This window comes from Rhea pennata, chromosome 6 (genome assembly GCF_028389875.1).
Source record: "Rhea pennata isolate bPtePen1 chromosome 6, bPtePen1.pri, whole genome shotgun sequence".
In the NCBI taxonomy this organism is placed as follows: domain Eukaryota; kingdom Metazoa; phylum Chordata; class Aves; order Rheiformes; family Rheidae; genus Rhea; species Rhea pennata.
Window position 1 is genome coordinate 26,289,880 of NC_084668.1, and position 18,981 is coordinate 26,308,860.

At 36.7% G+C, this 18,981-nt stretch overlaps 1 protein-coding gene across 3 annotated transcripts in view; it reads right to left on the reverse strand.

Annotated features, from left to right (window-relative positions):
- Positions 1-18,981, reverse strand: part of ZNF385B (zinc finger protein 385B) — a 138,692-nt gene that overhangs the window by 25,271 nt on the left and 94,440 nt on the right. For all 3 annotated transcript variants that reach the window (XM_062578806.1, XM_062578807.1, XM_062578805.1), the window contains one exon: positions 13,365-13,475. In XM_062578806.1, coding sequence (XP_062434790.1) covers positions 13,365-13,475 — 111 coding nt within the window. The remainder of the gene's footprint in view (positions 1-13,364; positions 13,476-18,981) is intronic.

Here is an 18,981-nt window from a genome sequence, read left to right on the forward strand (position 1 = left end):
ACAGTATTTTTTTTTGTCAGTGCACTAGTTTCTTTGTAATTAAAAGTAATAATTTAAAACAAAGTGCACAAGTTCATTGAAGGGCAGAATTTAATCCACTATTCTTAGGCAATTTCAAATTATTACTGTTCCGATATAGTTTATTTTATTCAGCTGCTTTTGGGAAACTAAAATATACTATCAGCACAGAATTGTATTCTGTGTAACCCTATTACAAAGCCCAATGCTCTTTAAAGTTTTCTGGAATAATATATATATATAAAAAAAAAAAAAAAAAAAAAAAAAAAAAGGATGGTTGCTGCCATCCAAAATTTTAAAGAAATTTTGGATTATTACTGGTGTTGCACAGATACCACATTTCAGGCAAACATATTTGGTTCATGTCCTTTAAAGAACGAAAAATGCTTCTTACACAAATACAGCAATACAGCACAGGTGATAAGCTTCTGTTACACTGATTAATTGAAATACTAAATATAACTCTAGAATAGGCTACTACAGATAAAACATTTATTTTTAGTTAAGATAATAAGCAGTACATTTCTTTTCATTTGCTCTGACAGTCCAAAAAAGTCCTATACATGCAAGGCTTGGAAGTCAAATGTAAAAGAACATATTTCAACATTAGAAAAAAATATAAAAAAGTAAATATATTAGGAATACAGTATTTTAAACAGACATTGAATGTACTTTTTTGATATCACCAACACTAACCAAACTGAATACATTTATGCAAAGTACATACCATCAAAGCAATTTTTGCAAAAATTAATAATGTTAAAAGCAACAGCAATATTATTTAAGCCTGTGAGAACAAGAGCTCTAAAATTAGGAATAATCAAAATTAAAGACACAATCTTAATGACTCTTACTATACTTACATATCATGATGCATTTTAATTGCATAATAATTGTTTCTACCAGACATGATTGCATTTGAGACACAGAGCTGCATTTACTGTAGGGAGAACCAGAATTCTACAGCAAAAGAATTTTGGTGGTGTCACTGCCACAATTCACTGTTACTGAAATTAAATTGCATTTATTGCTTATGAAAACAATATTAAAAGTCACCATTGAACTTTTTTCATATTACCATTATTTTTCAATTAAATGTTGACTAGGTTAAGGACAACTACTATTATCTGGAAAAATTAGAATAAGATGTAACTCACGGGAAAGAACTCCCTACCTAAAGGGAAAATCTAATTCCTGCTCAGTTCTAAAAATGACTGTGGCCTACTAACATGATAACATAAATATTTCTAAAATTTAAAATGAATTCCTCCTTTTTAGAAAATAGAGGAACCCATTAAATACTAGCTAGTAAGTTTAAGCAGTAGGAAGCAACTTTAGCTGCAATAAATGTGAAATTAAGTAATAAAATGTGGAAATTTCTTTCTTTCTTACTTGGGTCAAATTCTACAACAAAGCTTTTGCACATGCCCAGTATTACATTTTGAATGTACTGTTCAACAGGATTCAGGCAGCAAGACACTAAACATATGTTTAAGCCTTCTGAACATCACGGTTTATTGAAAAAGCCATATTTAGAGTTCTGTCACAAATAATTAAGAAAGTTATTGAGATACAAACGAACATGCAATTTTCAACCGTGGTTTTTGAAATTCTACATCTTAAAATTATCTGCCTGTACTCCTTTCAAAGTCTTTAATCAGGAAGTAAAAAACCCCACACAACTAAGCCTTATAAACTTTTTTTGTTATGAAGCCTTCTAAACCATAAGTATTCCTGATTTGGCTGTAAATAAGGATAAAGCTTTTTGCTCTTGGGAGTATCTTCCATGAAGACAAATAAATGATCCTGACAGTACCTTTTATTTAAAATCTAAAATTAATTGTTAATTTTCAATTATCACTCTCATTATTATCAAATTTGCTATTATCCAGTTATTTAAGAATGTGAACTGTGAGATTACATATAATACATAAGCTATACGATATACTGCCTTACATACTAGACTGCATCTAATAAAACATCAACAATGCAAATCTTTGTTTTCGACTTGTAAACATGCTTTTCAAAGAGCATTTCTAAGAGAGAATATTACAGCATACTATAGTGTTCAAAATGTTCTAAGCAGCCTTGCTTCACATCTATGTAAGTATGCATGAAAGTACCAAAATATACAGACATACATATAAATAACCAAGAACCACAAAAAGCATACAAATTCTCTGATGGTGGTATTACCTTTAAGAAATCTTTAAAATTCATGAAAGACTGCAGTACAAAGGATGACAGAAAATTATCCCTGTCAGGAGCAATGACTGACAGTGTATTTGAAATCAGCACTATTCATTTTGACAGTTCACAGGTGAGCGAGTTTGAGAATCTATCTGGTGTGTGAATGACTAATTAACTGAATTTATTACAACCTAAAGAGATGAAATATTAATCTACCAGCTTGTTTCAATGACAACCTGATGCAAGGTTTGCCTAAATCTAAGGTCTCTGGTTCAGCATGCACACGTGCGTGGTCGGGGTATTTTCAGGTTTCATTACGATCACCTGAAGTAGCCCCTTCATCGCACTGGATGGAAATAGATCTTTGAACCTCCGACACTTGTGCTGAATGCTTGAACCTATTACGAGGTTATCCAGTCTGACAATTAACACACAAAAAAAGAAATATTTGTGGAGCAGTAGGGTAGTAGGAAGGAGAAAGAAAGAAAAGGAGACTCAGAAGTATTCACGAGGGAAGCCTGGGTTCATGTCTCATACTTTGAGATATCAGGTGAGTGCCATGACTAATATGCAACTGAGTATGGTGGTTCTTAGCTCCTATTTCTTCTCCTTTGCTACTGTACCTTTTTTAAAGCAGGAATTCCACCCTGGATGGGAAACCTTTTCAATGGCAATTTGCTCTCTGTATTTTCACCCTTGTAATATTCAATTTTTTTAACTTTAAATTGCCAAATGCTTGAGTTACTCAAGCTTAAGTCAAACCAATATAATTTGTGTCTGCAAGTTATGAGACCTAAACAGGCACTGAAATGTAGTAATAGCATTCTTACTAAGAGTATGAATCTAAGCAGGGTCACGACTTCTGGAAGTGCTGATAATTCATAGCTTTTTTTCCTTTAATTACGTAGGAATAGGGATCCTAGGAACCTCTGAAAATCAACCCTGAGCGACCTACCCAAATTTATGTCAAAACTAAGGAGAATTTAGATTCCTTAATTGCAACCAAAACAGACAATTGCCACAAAGGAAAACCTTCTCTCCTAGCATTCTAAAAAAACAAAAAAAGTTAAAAGATAAATACATTTGTCTACAGAACATTGTCACAAAAACATCCCCTATATACATATATCTTGTTAGCACGGTCAAGTACCAGGTTCATTATCCCATATTGAACTGGCAGAAGTAGAGAGTACAGGAAGCCTCACAGCATCAATTATACTCCACAAAAAATAAAATTCATGTTATGCTAATGTACATTACATCATGCATAGATTCCAAATATTGGGCACAATATGCCATTAAATAGTGATATAATTAAACATCTATACCACATTCAGTGCTGCAATCAAGGTTTCTAGCTCCTGAAACTAAGGATATTTATGAGCATCATTTTTCCACTAAAGTCACTGAGACTAGACACATCTATAAAGTTAAGGATGTATATAAATAGAAAAAAGGTCCCTGCACTTGCATGAAGCTGTGGAAGTAGCGATGCTCATCACAGTTGTGTTCGCTGAGGCAGTCAGGAGAAGTGATGTAAAAAGGCATGTGCAGCATCCCTATACGAAACCTCCGTTCATGGCTGCAGTGGCAGCGGTCCCACTAAGGAAGGCTTCTATCTTTGCAAGACTGGAGCAGCAGAGACGCATTTAATTCCAGAATAAATTATAATTTACCACAAATCCTAAACTATCAAGCTCCTTTTCTTAAAATAGTAAGATCTTTAAGAAATACTTAATTATCTAGCTTACCTGTTAGCATCATGTTAGAATAGCATGCATATTTATGTAAGGAGTATGTAAATTCAACACTTGCCTCCCAAAATCAGACTAGAATTATAGAAATTTAGTGAAAATTAGATAATATGATAATTAGGAAATGGGGTTGAAATTTTTCAATTTTATCTCTAGTTTGATGGTAAGCATAGATTTAAACTGCAGTGGTTATATTTTTTGTACGAAAGCTAGTAATTACTTTTAAAATTCTGTTATAAAACCTAATTTCTTCAAATAGTGAGATATATTACTACTCAAGAGTACATAGAAAGAATGGAAAATCTGTGAAAATCAGCCAAGTAAAAAGAAATCAACTCTCTATCAAACTTAGTTAAAAGCTTTGTTAAATAGCTGATATTTGAGCAGAACTTTGAGCACGTTATAACCTGCACCCTATAATCATGCAATATTTCTGTCATGTTGAAGCTAAACATTTTCATCATTTTATCAGCTCTGTCTACAAAACAGAGAATTACTTTCACAAGTTTCTGAAACTTATGCTTTTAATTACCTCCTAGCTGCTTCACTACTCTCCAAACCCAAAGAATCAACATAAACAGTCTTATTTATAGGGAAAATGTAAAATATTTGACAAAAGACTATGACAGTTCTGAAGATTTTACTCAAAGCTGTTGATCATTTTATGTGTTATCTTTTTGACAGCATGAGTAATTCATTCAAATTTGGAAAATTAACATTTAGTAACACTTATCTAAACTTTTAAAATTTGCCTTTGGCTTTTTTAAAAGATGATCACAATCATGTCATCTCTTTTATTAGCTTTAAATGTATCCAATAGTTAGGAGACCTTTAGCATCTTTTAACGTGCAGCTGTTACAACAGCTGCTTTTCTGAACTGCTTTTATGTTTTTTTTTCCTGATTTCTGAGTATTCACAGGTGATCCTGAAAAGCAGTATTGACCTACCATCATCACTCACAGACTGCAGGACACTACACAAACACAAGTGTATTTTAATCAAACAACATCCTTTCCAACCGATGAAGTGGTACCAGATTTTATCCAATGAATAGGAAGTGTGCAGTGGGAGAAGGAGGAGGCATACACAAAGCACAGCTTTCTTTTAGAAGTGATCAACAGATGAGAAAAAATAGTTTTCAAAAAAAAAAAAAAAAAAAAAGTTGACTGCTGACATAACATATTTCTAATCAAGCATCGAGTACCCAAAGGCCTGGAAACCGGGAAAGTGCTGATACTACTGTATAATGCTCAAGCTCCAAAAATTTTGTGAGCATCAGTAAAAATAGTGAGAGACAAGAACAGGGAGAAGTTACTTGAACACAAGGCAATGATTCATAGATATGGAGAAATAACTACAATTTTTCAGAAGCCAAAGAGGTATCCCTGCAACTACAACTTATACCTTTCTCTTTACAGTTGCAAGCTACAGTAAAAGAGAATACAAGAGACAACTCGGGGACAATCCAGCCGAAGCTCCACAGCTGCTAGAGGGACTTGCTGCCTCATGGCAGCTGCAGGAGAAGCTGTAGATTTGTCTGGTGGCCAGAAGGAAGAGGAAGATTGAGCCAGGAGCAGGTAGAAAAGGAATCTATGTGGGATACAAAATAAGCCATTCTTCCCTTGCCCTGTTGCTGCTGGACCCTCTTGTGGGTATCATAAAAAGTCAGCAAACTCACTCAAGCTGCTTTTTGCTTCTGAAAGAATGTCCACAACATAAATAGTAATAACAAATCTGGTCTGTACAGTTAATATGAAAGCTTATTTAGCAAAGCTTATCTGTAGTCCATACAGATATACCAAGGGCTTGGAAGGACTCCCAAAATTCTTGGAAGAAAATATTTTTTTAAAAAAAAGCTAGATCCTTCTCAGAATGTCTTGCTTCCTCTTTTTGGAATACAGTTGTGCCCCTTGCTCTGCTGGCCTTTACTGGAGTGTAAAATCTGACTCACTATAACACTTTTTTCCAAACAGATTCTTCCTTTTCTGCTCGATGTTCTCTGATGGCAGTGAATATAACTGAGATATTTCTAAATTTCTCCTAGCTGGATTATAACACAAGACCACAGCTTGAACTTTACTGACTCACTAGACATTACTGTATTGAAACATATTGTTTCACCATCATGTAGAAATTAAAATATAAAAACATTGTTAACATATATTTTGATACAAAGACAAAAATATGTATGTTTATTCTAATGTACTGCAGGAATCCAAATGCAACTATCAACCGATGGTAAGCTTTTTGTTTTAATTAGTTTTTCAAAGCACTGCAGACAGAATAAATAACAGCACTACTAACAGAATAATGCTTACATAGGATGAAATTAGAATATCAATTGAGCACCTATTTTGATTAATGGATCTCATCAGCTACTAATCCTCATAAAGCTACTCTTACCAATTTGTTTTCAAACTTAACCCATCACCAGTTAACTTTTGGTATCTACTGTCATAAGAAATCAGCTTAGGAAGAAGCTGTTTTTTCTCTATTCAACTTTTTCTTCATTCACTTTCCTTGAACCATTGAGAGCTCTACTAACCTTCCAGTTTTCTAGGATCATAATGTTAAGGTAAGTTATCTTTCTTCTGTTTTTGTTAATGCTTCTCTCTTCTCACTAAACTCTTTCCCCTCAGCCCTTAAAAAGGAAAAAAAAAAAGAAAAAAGGAAAGTAAAAAAGTAAAAAGCAAAGTTAATCAATTTCCTTTAAACTTGGTTGGGATTCAAGCATCCAGAAACAAGCGCCCAGTACAATTTGCAATGTCCTTAGATGCCCTGGTTGACCTTCAGCTGCATGTCCTCTGGCAGATCTACCAGTCTGGTCTGGATGTACCAAGTACCCTGAGTACTCAAATAATACTGACATGTTTAGACACCTAAGCCCACCCTCAGTATCAGCTAGAGCATCTAAATTAGGTTATGGAATAAATACTGTTGAAATAACCTCAGTTATCACTATGTCACATCAATACTAATACTACAAAAAAGTAATTCCAAGTCAAAGGTGTCTTCCGTTTGTCATGGCTTTTAATCATCTATTCCGGTATTCCTGAAGTCTTCTCTGAAACTTCTAGAGTTTACTCTGGATTTGAGAGAGCTTGGAATGGTTGTTCAAATGGTTTATGGCAGGATTTATTAACAGAAAAACACAGCTTCCAAACTGACCAAACAGCTCATAATGAATTTTTGAGAGGGTGAGTCACGGGAGGATGGTGAATGTCCAACTGCACAAAGGGAAGGTTTCAGCCCCTTCTTTGAGGAACATTCTACTACCTGTAAACAATATAGGATGGCTCCAGCAGGAGCCATAAGGAGAAAGAGCTCCTATAGGATATTCCCAAATTGTCTTCTCTTGGGAATTAGAAAGTCATGTTTAAAATTTTTATTTTAGACCAGGCTGGGTTTAAGGCTTAACTTCTACAAAAAAAAAAGTCCCATATCCAGAGTCATGAAAGTGTGACACTTCCATTGCTGCCCCTTCAAACAGTATGAGAACATCTATTTCTTTCTCAAATAGAGGTCTTCATTTACATATCAGCCATATCAGCTTTTTTTTTTTTTTTTTAACACATAATTCAAAGCAAAATATTTGATTTTGGTAAAAGACCATGTTTCATTCCATTTTATTTTACTTTTTTTCCACTATTCTGAAAATTCAAAAATTCAAACCGAACCAAAAATAAGTATTAGCTGGGAATAGCCACAATCTCCAGCTAAAACAGCTCAAAACATTTCTTTGAATGTTTCAACATCTATATCATTAAATATACAGAGAAGATTTGATGTGCTGTTGTACAGTACTTGTTTTACATTTGCAGAGTTTCATGGAAAGGTATTAGTGTAAAATTGGACTATCAGAGACCACAGTACGTGGTATTTGTGTGCCAAATACTTGGGCATCTCTCTACAACCGTTCTGTGTGAACTACATTTGCAAACAACTTATGGTGTTCTATGAAGGAAGAATACTGAGTGCCTGAATGTATGCTAACACAAACACATATATGTAAATTTGATCATCTTCAAATGAGAAAGACATGATGTGACTTAACTGAATTGTATGCCAACAGCAAAGTTAATAGTGTTAATTTCTAAAGGTTCATTTGGGAAATGAGCACTTGAACATCTGCATAAATGTTGTATAAATAAAATGCGTAGCCTTTGCCTCCTAACAGTGCCTGCTAACAACGGTGTACTGCAGACAGCATGGAAAAAGTGACAAAGGGGACACTGACAGTGGGTCACACTGACGCTCAAGTGTAACATATAGAGCCTTCCTTAAATTGCTTACGTGTTCCAAACTGCTGTATTCCAGAAAATGATTGACTATATTTTAATTCTCATTTTCAAAATCTTCTTCACAACCTATGCCATTTTTAGTTTCTTCTTACCATTAGAAATGTTCATTCAGATTTCATTTGTGTACATACACAAAAAAGCATAAATATAAATAATGAGAAACCACGGAATACCAAATACAAAATTATTTAAAGTTTTCATTTGTATAGCATGTAAATATGGAATAGCAGGCTACTGCTATCAAAATTTCAGGAATTTTTAGAATTTTTCTGAGAGTCTCAATTCTGTTCATTAAGACTTTCTTCCTCTACCATGCCAGGGGAACTTTCTAGTTTTTTTTTTTCACCAGTCTGCTCTGTATTCGAATTTTGAAGATGGCTAACACTGATGATTGATGGATGATAAAATCTAAAGCAAATGTGCATAAAATTAACATACTGCCAACTAAAGTTCAATGAATGGCTTTGGTATGCAGTTACTGATGAAATGATTTGTGCTTTTTGTTCTGCTTTTAATAAACCAAGCCTGAAAGTGTAACATCCTGTTTTGACTCTTTTGGGAGTCTAAAAGCTATCAGTTACTCTATATTTAGGTAATTGGGATCTTTGATTTACCTAGAGAAGTTGAAACAGTTAAAATAATTTAGGCTGTCACCTCAATCATAGGTACCCTTTTCACCATTGACGATTTGTTTGGTTTCAGCCATCCTTACATGGCGTGTACACAGGACTATTCCTAACATAATTCATAACTTATGATGGGTATCAGTATTAGAAACTGCAGTTAGGCTCTTGCTATAATATTCTCATAACTAGAGACCCATTATATAAATAGATTTCATAACAGAACTTAATCTTTCCGTAACCACTGACTATAAGCTTGCATAAACCTATTTTTGCAGTTTAGGCTTCGCTTTTTTTTAAACACAAATATAAATAATGCATGATCAAGCAAATCTAATTTTAATAATTCTGGAAATCTTTTTGTAAAGAAGAAACCAGACGAGGGCCAATGACACAACTACTACTGACAGGAGTCATTTTTGGTCTCTAAAAGCTGCCAATCCCAAGCCAAACAATTTATTTACTGAACTAGCTTAAAGATCATACATATTCTCTTTGCTAACAAATTTCATCTTGTTACATTTTCAGCTAAGAAAAGAACTGGTGAAAAAACAACCCCAAACCTCTCCCCTCTCTCCAAACTCCATATGGCTGTTCCTTAAAGACTCTTTTGAGACTTACGGAACAGAGCAAGGATAAGAAGCAGGCTATCTTGAAGACATATATTTATTTTCCTCATATACACAGATTAAACTCCAATACATATAGTATGATTTTAAAAGTATGAGTCAAGAGCCATTATTTCTTTTTCTGGAAGCAGTTAAAAGACATCAGGCTAAAATTAGTCTGAGTTTAAAGTTTGTATACAGATCTTTTCTTCTTGTACTTAAAAAAAAATGTTTTAAAACTACGGAAGACTGGGAGATCCTGAAGAATTCAGTTAGGAAACTCTCTTTTCAAATTACAATACAGCAGAAGAAAAATAACATCATCCTAGCAGTTTTTATTTTTCAAAATAAAGGAGCCTCATTTAAACCTTAGACGTTTTTATTCCTAGAGTGGCATAACTTATTTTAAAAAACTTTTCCATCCCTGAAATAAGGCTTTCTCCTCCTGACAGCTGCAGACCCCTCTCTCCATCTCTGATGCCAGACTAACAAGAAACTTGAAATTTTTGCAATTTACTGTATTCATTTAATGGGAGGTTTCAAATCTATAAAGTATTCAGGTCTACCGATCCAGACCCAGTGGATATCCACAGAATGAGAAGACGGCTACAGGCAAGGAAAACAATTTTCTTCTCACAGATGAATATCCACTAGCCTAGATATTAATCATGCAATATACAAAGCACTATAAAAATCAGGTCAGAAGCTTCAAAACTATGCAGCTGAAAATTGTTTAGGAGAACAAAAGTAAGAAAACTACTTAATAGTTTACTTCCGTAAACTATTTAGGTCATCTTAAATCTTAATTTAGGTCAAAGGTAGTTCAAAACAAAATGGCCATCAACAACAAGGACCATGTCAGCCTTACAGAGCAAGGGTAGGAAATTGCAAATGTAAAGTGGCTGTACTACAAATCCCATTCTACAATGTGCTAGGCTTCTGCACCCTAAGTTTTAATGCAGGCTATCATAATTTGATGTCACCAGGAAAAGTCTCAGCAAATTCTTAGGATGTTCTATGGTGGAACTGACCCACTGAAAAATTCAACAGATAAGCTATTCACAAATATCTGACTGCCTTTCTCCAATCCAGTACAGTCTGAATTGCAAAGACCATTCCATACTGTAAATATGAAGTTATTTTTCCTCACTGTAATAAGACCATAAAGAAAAAAAATACAAGGAGAAAGACTAGATCTTTGTTTTTATTTGGATGAAGAAGGTTATAACAAGTTCAGAGAACTATGCATCACCTTTTCAAGGAATAACTGCCACAAGAAAACGTGTATGTGTATGCATAAGTATATATGTATTCATAAACACATAAAAATGAGTGTGCACGTGCATGTGTATAAGACGACTCTACCTATGTAAGAGTCTGTAGGGCTGAGTTGAAAGAGCATTAGCATTTTTTCAGTGCAATTATGACAATGAAGATTATGGGAGGGAGAAGAGTATTTAAATAAAATAAGATTTACCTCTGTCAAAGAAAAGGTAACAAACACTTGGATATTCAACTCTTAAGGTCACAAGACTGAACCTGGAAGTAAACATCCTAGGAGAAACTGAATAACCCAATGAGAGACTAGACAACTTTTAGAATATAATGCTAGGAAAATACAGGAGTATTTTCTCCAAATACTCCTGTATGCTCAGGTTATGAAATGGTTTTGAATTTTTCATTTAGGTTTTTTCTAGTATTAACAACATCACTAGAATCTCAGCATCTTCTAAAATAAAATTTGCAAGATGTTTGAGAATGTCCTGGGGTAACATAAACTGACACAGAAAGTAATGAAATGCACTTGATTGCTAACAGTGGTATGGTCATGATGCTTCATCCAGCCTTACAGCTATCCATTAGAAAAGCATGGTTACATATTTTTTTTTAGTAACCAGAACTGAGCGTTTTTAGAAAATTTAGGAAAAAAAAAAAAAAAAAAGGGAAAATGACATACGATGAATATATCCATCCAAAAAGAGGATATAATCTCCCATGCATTGCTGTAATGGCAATGTTGAAAGTGGCATATGATACTTGTTGTTCCACATTGTGAATAAGCCTAAATAGGAAATACTGCTTGGTTGGCAGATGTACAAAACAATACAGTATTTCAGCTCTTCATTGTTTTGTGCCATTAAGTCGTGAATCAATATGACTGCCTTGAAGTGCTATTTGTCCACCTGAATGTCAGTGCAGACAGAGCAAGCTACTTCTCTAGGGACAGGATCACTCATCAGAGGGACTCTGACCTCAGAAGCAGAGAGCAGAGCAGAAACAGGCTGAGCTGCCTCCTCCGTGACAGAATAAGGCCCAACTCAGAAGCTACGTTTAGATCCACAGATGCTCATATATATTAACTTTCTTGGTTCCTTGTTTTTATCAATTTATAAAAAAAAGAAAAACAAAACAAAAGCAATTAAAAAGCATTGTTTGGGACCAAGTATCAGAGCAGAAAGATTTCCTAGCCTTGAAGAGGAAAGACCGATGAACTAAATTTTATGCAGTACTTCTGAAATGTTAACTAAGCAGATATTGTCACTTCAAAAAAAAAGTTTAAGTAAATAAGCTAGTCAAAAGACAACAGGCTTTTTTTTTTTTTTTTTTTTTTTCATTTAGGAATCAGTTTGAAGGTAAGAAAGCAATACTTTAAAATCTCTGCCAGTCTAGACAAGCCAAACCAGGGAAACCACATCTTAAGAGATTTTTTTCGAAGTGTAAAGATGCAGGGAAAAATAGAGTAATCGGTATGGGAGCTATACTGTGACTCTCTAGCAGTATCAAAGAGGGCAGAGTGGCTTTGAATTGCTGTCTTCTCTTTGAAATAACTTTCTCTTTGAAATAATAACAAAATACTTAATATTCGCAAATCACTTAAGTGCATCTGAGAAAAAAAAATCTCAGATTTTTTGGATATTAGCTTTACGACATTAGTAAATATTTTCCATGAACAAATACATACTTTCAAAGTGTTGAAGGTGGTAATTTTCTTAAACATAATTTTCTTGAATTTCTTTAATTTTCCAGCTATGCAGACAACCTTTAATTGGACATCTATTTTAAACATCTCAGTCAATGTACTGTTTTGGAATAACACTCTTCTGAATTATACCTCAAGAGACAGCTTCCTTGTACTTGATCACGCTCAAGAGACTGATAGAAGTAAAGGTTCATATTTACTACCACTAAAACTGACTGGACTTTAAGAAATCTAGAGACTTTTATTATCAGAAAGTATGTATGAACAACAGGAAAAAAAAAGAGGAGATACCACTTCTAGAAGAAAACTAGTTATGAAATGAAAAGAACACATTGGAAAAGTCTGTCATGTCAGGATTTCTTTATGCAGTACCTCTCGAAGGTTAATAGCCTCTCAAATGCAGTGTCATCAACAGACATGACATTGGATATCGCAGTAATCTTTCTTCCACATCTGTCCCGAAGCACAGCAATCTCTTGGGGTAGCACTTCAGCCAATGTTCAACTGAAAAGCAGGTGTCTACAGAGCTGCAGTCTCAAACATGAGAAAAGCTACACTGCCTAGTCCTCAAACTCAAGAAGGAAGGTGCGTGTTAGTCAGCTCCAGGTGATCGGCTGGTCATTTTGCCTTAGTGGTGGCAGGCTCTGCTGCACGATTACATGTAAAAACCACTACTTGCCAGGAACACGCAAGAAAATACCAGTACAGACGTCCACCTCTGAGTGGACAGAATATCAGCACAACAAGCTGTTCAGAACATAGGCAGAATTGTAGAGTTCCCCCCCCCCCCCCCCAAAAAAAAAAAAAAAGAAAGAAAGAGGTTTGGATTAATCACATCAATTGTGACAAAAAAAAAAGAAAAAAAATAAATAGAAATAACCAATACTCACATCAGAGTTAAATCGAAGCTGGCAAACATTACAGGAAATAACTTGTTTCTTCTTTGGGGGAATGGACACTCCAAATGTATGGTTTATGACTGCTTTTTGCACAGGATCCATCTGGAGAACAAACAATAATCAATTTACAACTTCTCAAGGCAATATACATTATGGAGAAAGCTAAAAAATAACACTTTCTGCTGAAAGCTTTCTCTGTTCTTTCTTTCTTTTAGATAAACAAGAGGAAATATTTCAGGCTTCATAATAATTATATCTAACTCAGGTTAGGGACCTGGTAGCATGCCAGAGCCTATGCAAAAAAGGCAGCTTCATTGCTGCTGGCACCCCCAGGCTACTACCTCACCCCTCCCCTAACCCTGCATATGCTCTACGCTCTCAGGGCCCCAGTGTAACATCCAAAACGCAAAGAGCCCACTGAAAGCCTTCCTGCATGACTTGCTGATTCCAGAGACACATTATTAAAAAGCATTTTTGCTCAAAGCAGAGTTATTTATCTCTGATTATTTTTCTGTCTGCTGATAAATATTAGCACTTGTTGGAAAATGTTCTCCCATGAAGACCTCTTTGTGAGAGGAGGTTCTTTGTAGGCTTCATCAGAACCATCGCTTGCCAGGAGAAGTTGGCGCAATCCCCAAACATTTCCAAAGCAGAGCTGGCAAGGGATGGGACCACTGAGAGCATCCAGGTTAGCGGAGCATGCACGGAGCACCTGCACCAAGGAAGCTTACAGAACTTACCATGCTTCAGAAAATGCTCTGACACTATGAAAATCCTGAGATAAGTGAATCATTGAATATAGTAATTCTAGGTCTGACTGAAGATTTTCAGGAACTGGAAACTGCTTACTTCTTTTTAAATATCGTAACTCCGAACTTGCCACAAAGTTCTAATTTTCTGAAGCTTGTTTTGCTCAATGACATCAGTGATGTTCTTCCCTTTACAGTACTATTTGAAGAAACCAAATATGGCTATTTAATCCTGTATGGTACCCATCACTTTTGATACTAAGATGAATTATAAAAGGAAGAGAGAAAAGTTGAAGTTAGTTATTCATTAGTAAAGAATTTTAATAGTAAATCAGGTGCTTCTAGAACTTCTTAACTCAAGGGAAAAATATTTTAATTTTCCGTTATTACATGTTTAGCCTTCCAGAGAAAAGAAAACTACACTAATTAGGATTTTTTCTGCATATATGCACATGTACAAACACATGAATTCAAAAAAATGCTTTGTGTCATACCTGCCTAAGAATAGGTTTTCAGATAATCTATTAGCTAACATTTAACATTCAATGAACAATATTTTTGGACAAAGGTCAGATAGGTTTCTTGCTACATTCCTTCAAATCAAAATGCTCAATTTTGTAAACATCATTACTAATATACATTTTCTGGAGAGATGTTATAATTTTTTTAAATCAGTTTTTGCCATTAAATACTGTATTTCACAGCCATAAAAGTGTCATATTAACACAAATAATTGCAAAATTAAAAACAGATCATCTAGAATGAACAACTGAATTATCGGATGACACTACAGCTTTATCACAATGAGCATGATATAGTTTAAAATAAAAACTGAAATTAGTATCATTTCCTGTTTTCAGGATATATATAACAGTGTTTAAAACATCATCTCCAGGATCAGAGTAAAGTTGAACAGATTAAAATACAACAAAATAATTTGTTTCTGACGTATACCACTTATTGCATCATTCTGCATAATAAATATAGCACAATTATACATGCAGAATAAAAGCTTTCTGAGCATTCATTTTATAACAGAGAGGTCAGTGAACATATATCATCACATTTATAATATCAGTTAAATATTACGGTGTCGTTAGGGAATAGCATGATTTTTTTTTTTTCTTGAACGGAAGATACGTTTTGCTTTTCAACTTAACTCCTAACTACTAGACTAATCTAAAGAGTAATGCTAAGAAGTACCACAACCGCTCGAAGTGCGAGATCAGTGAGAGAGAGCGAGCCAAAACACCCGCCAGCGTCCGCAGTCCCGTTTACAAAAGGCAGGAAGGGCAAAAGGAAGAGCAGCGCGTGCCTCTCCGAGCGGCCCAGGTAACCGTCCACGGCGCGAGCGTCGGGCAACCGCCAGGCCGCCGCCGCCGCCGCGCACGGCGCGGGGAGCGCACGGCGCGGGGAGCCCGGGCGGCGGGCGAACGCGGGGCCGCCAGGGCCCAGGCCGCCGCCGCCAGGGCCCAGGCCGCGGGCCCGGAGCGCCGCTCCCGCCCCCCGCAGCGCCGCTAACGACCCTCCCCAAGGCGCAGCCCCGGGCGGCCGCTAACGACCCTCCCCAAGGCGCAGCCCCGAACCTACTCCGGGCGCGATCAGAACTCAAGGAGCGCGGCATTAGCAATGGATAGGCCTTAAACATATCAGACACCGGGGTGGATTACAGCACGCTGGAAAAGTAAAATAGTATCTCTCTGTTAGAAAATTAATGCCGCAGGGTAAGGTGATCGCAGGTAACTACACAAAATTATCCTCTCCACCGCAGGGAGGGAGGGAGGGAGTCGGGAAGAGGCAGGGAGCGATTCACCGAGGCGTTTGCTAGGAAGTGACGCAGCGTACTCGGCCCAGCGGGCAGTGCCAGTTTTTAGAGAACGGTTCTGTAAAATAAAATAATAACAGAAGCTGAACAGCCACCGCAAATGCAAATTCCTTCTCAGTTCTACCACATTCTAACAACTCAGTTGAATACTTTCGAAGAGACGGACAGGAATCAAGCACTGTGTTCCCGGTGGATCAGTACTGAACTCTGAGCCGATGTTTCCGAGGAATCACCTGCCGGAACTGCCAGACCTCACCCCGCGGCGCCAGCAGCTACGCACGGCTCATCACGCGGCCGCTCAACAGCTCGCAGAGCCCCCAGGAACGAGCGTTAAAAACTTGCACCGTGTTTGCCACCTGTCGGACCTCAGGTACCAAAGCGGTTTTAGATGAGCTGATACACGCTATCAGCAGTATCTCAACAATTTCAGCCGTGAATTCTCTTCGGGCTCTTGGGTGAGCACCACTTGGTCCTGGCATGTTCTCGTCACTCAGTGTCATTACTAGGACTTCGCGGTGGCTTTGCCCTCTAAATGCCTTTTAAAGTCTGGTCACCAACCGGCCCTGCAGAGTTTCCCAAACTCTTCTTGCTCCTGATGTGTTTGAGGAATGATCAGTATTACATTCGATTGCTTTTCTTGTTCTCTCCTCAAACATTTTTGGCCTTCTTTATTCTGTTTTTGCTTTTTATCTGCTAAAGTCTGTGACCTTTTTTATAGTCTCACCCTCAGCTTTTTAAAGGATGTCTTATTGTTTCTAACAGTTTCCCTTACTCAGCTGTGCCCAGCTTCCTTTTACCTTTTCTTCAGCCTTTCTGAATGTGTGATACATGCTGAATCCATGGTGCCCTTTAGCAATCTCTTCATCACTTAAAAGCTTTTCTTACCTACCTCTAACTTCTTTTTAACAACCTTCTCCATTCTAGGTAGATCTGCTTAAGCACACTTGTGGTGAGATTTCTGGCCCTTGCTGTTCCTTAACGAATGGTTTTTTTTAAAAGTTATGGTCACAGTTACAGAGCAGCTCTTCAACTGTAAGATTTTGAAACAGATCCTGAGCTTTATTTAGGACTGAATAAATAGATGCATCTTCTTCTCTGGGCTGCTAAACCAACTGTTCCACCAAGCAGTCTAGATCATCTCTACAGCAGCACTACATTTCGATTTGCGGAAGAGGTAGAGATAACTGAGGTCTCACTCTGCATCCTCACTGCCATCTCCGTCAGCACGTCAAAGTCAGCGTCACCATCCTATTTCAGTGATCAAATCTATATTTCTTCTCTTCTTAGTCAGGTAACTTCAATACCTGCAGATTTCATATTACTCATCCAGAAGTTTTTGTTGATTTTATTCCAGTCTAAGCTCTCTGACATATTACATTAGTAGTACGTTAGGTAAACACTGCTGTTGAACAGTACTACTCCACATCCAGCACAGCCTTGTCAGTATACAGCTGTCTCCCTTCATCAGCTTTCCTATACACCGGCTGTTCACCTACCACTCTGTCAGCTTGACATTCCCAAGTTTCCCATCCATATTTCTTAAATTTTTAACAATCCTGAAAATCAGCTGCACCACAGTTTAAATTCTCTTGTTGCTCCCTTGTTTAGACAGCACTCTTCTATTTTCCATAAAAAATGGCAAATTACAAATTCTCTCTCTGGTCCTGAACAGGATACCAGGAGCACTTCAGAAAATGCAACGCAGAAAATCTTGTCTTCAGCTTTCTTCCTAATTGCCTAAATTTTGCTAACGGAAACTCTCTCCTGCCCAGTTGTATGTTCTGGCACCCACAGATTCTTCCCTGGTACCTTTTAGGAACTGACATAGACTTCTAAGAGACAGTAAAGTACATTTCGGAAGTAGAAAAATAAATTGAGTAAGGGCATTGGGAGAACTGCTTCCATGAAATGGATGGTTATAAGGTATTTTAACAGGCTCTTTATACACAGCCAACAGCAGAAACCCCAATTTTTGTTTGCGAGCCTCAGAAGGATGATGAATCACACTGATCCTGTCATAAGCTGCTACAACAGAAAAGTTAGGATCATTTCTAAGCCTATTATTTGAATGAGGTGATGTTATATTGCAAAAAAAAGCTGTTTTTGTAGTAATGCAAATCCAGAATATTTTTATTAGTTGTGCTTGGCTGCAATCTCCAGTTTAAAAGTTTGTATAAGCCCAGATCCCTTTCTGAGTTGAAACTTTGATGAAGTTGCATGATAAATTGCTAGTTAGACAACTGGGTTAGAGACTGAGCACTGATCTACATTTGCTATTTTTACTTAATGCCCTCATCTCCAAATTTTCTTTCTCTACCTAATCCACTTAGCTCTTGAAGCAGGCTAAGGCAGGCATCATACATGCTATTGCCATCACTCCTACCAAGATCTACACTCAAAAATCCTGCCTTCTCACAGTTAGCAGTAACGATGCCTCTGTTTCACAGCAAGGGAACTCTGTCAGATAGGATCTCTGTTCAATTCCGAGTAAAGTTTAAAATTGTTACTTGGAATTTAGCCCTTTCACTTATCTCATATCATGACATAACTCTTAGGTCAAATCTAGAGTTGCATATTAGAGAAGCATTTGTAAACAAAATATCAATGAATGGGAATAAGAGACTTAAGTGAGTATCACTTAACCACTGGTGATTAAGAAGCTTCTGTAAAAACACCGAGTGTGGCCCCAAGGCATGCCATGCCATTTTACTCTGATGAAGCAAAACTTTAAACAGAATATAGAACAAACTGATACTATAATCCAGTGTTTCCCTCTGGTAATCAAAAGCAGCAAGCAGTGGAGAGATAAGATACCAATGCAGTGGCAGCATCTAAATTAAGGTCTGGGATTTTTCTACACTGTTTGACAGCACTCCTGCTGTGTGCTTCCTCCCGCCGCTTCTCAGGCAAACACCAACAAACTTCCTTCGAGATCACAAGGCCTTCCACCGGCATGAATCCATTCTGTGTGTGAACTACAATTTTCAGGAAAGCCAGGCACATTGCCATTACAGAGCTTATACTGAAGCTTATC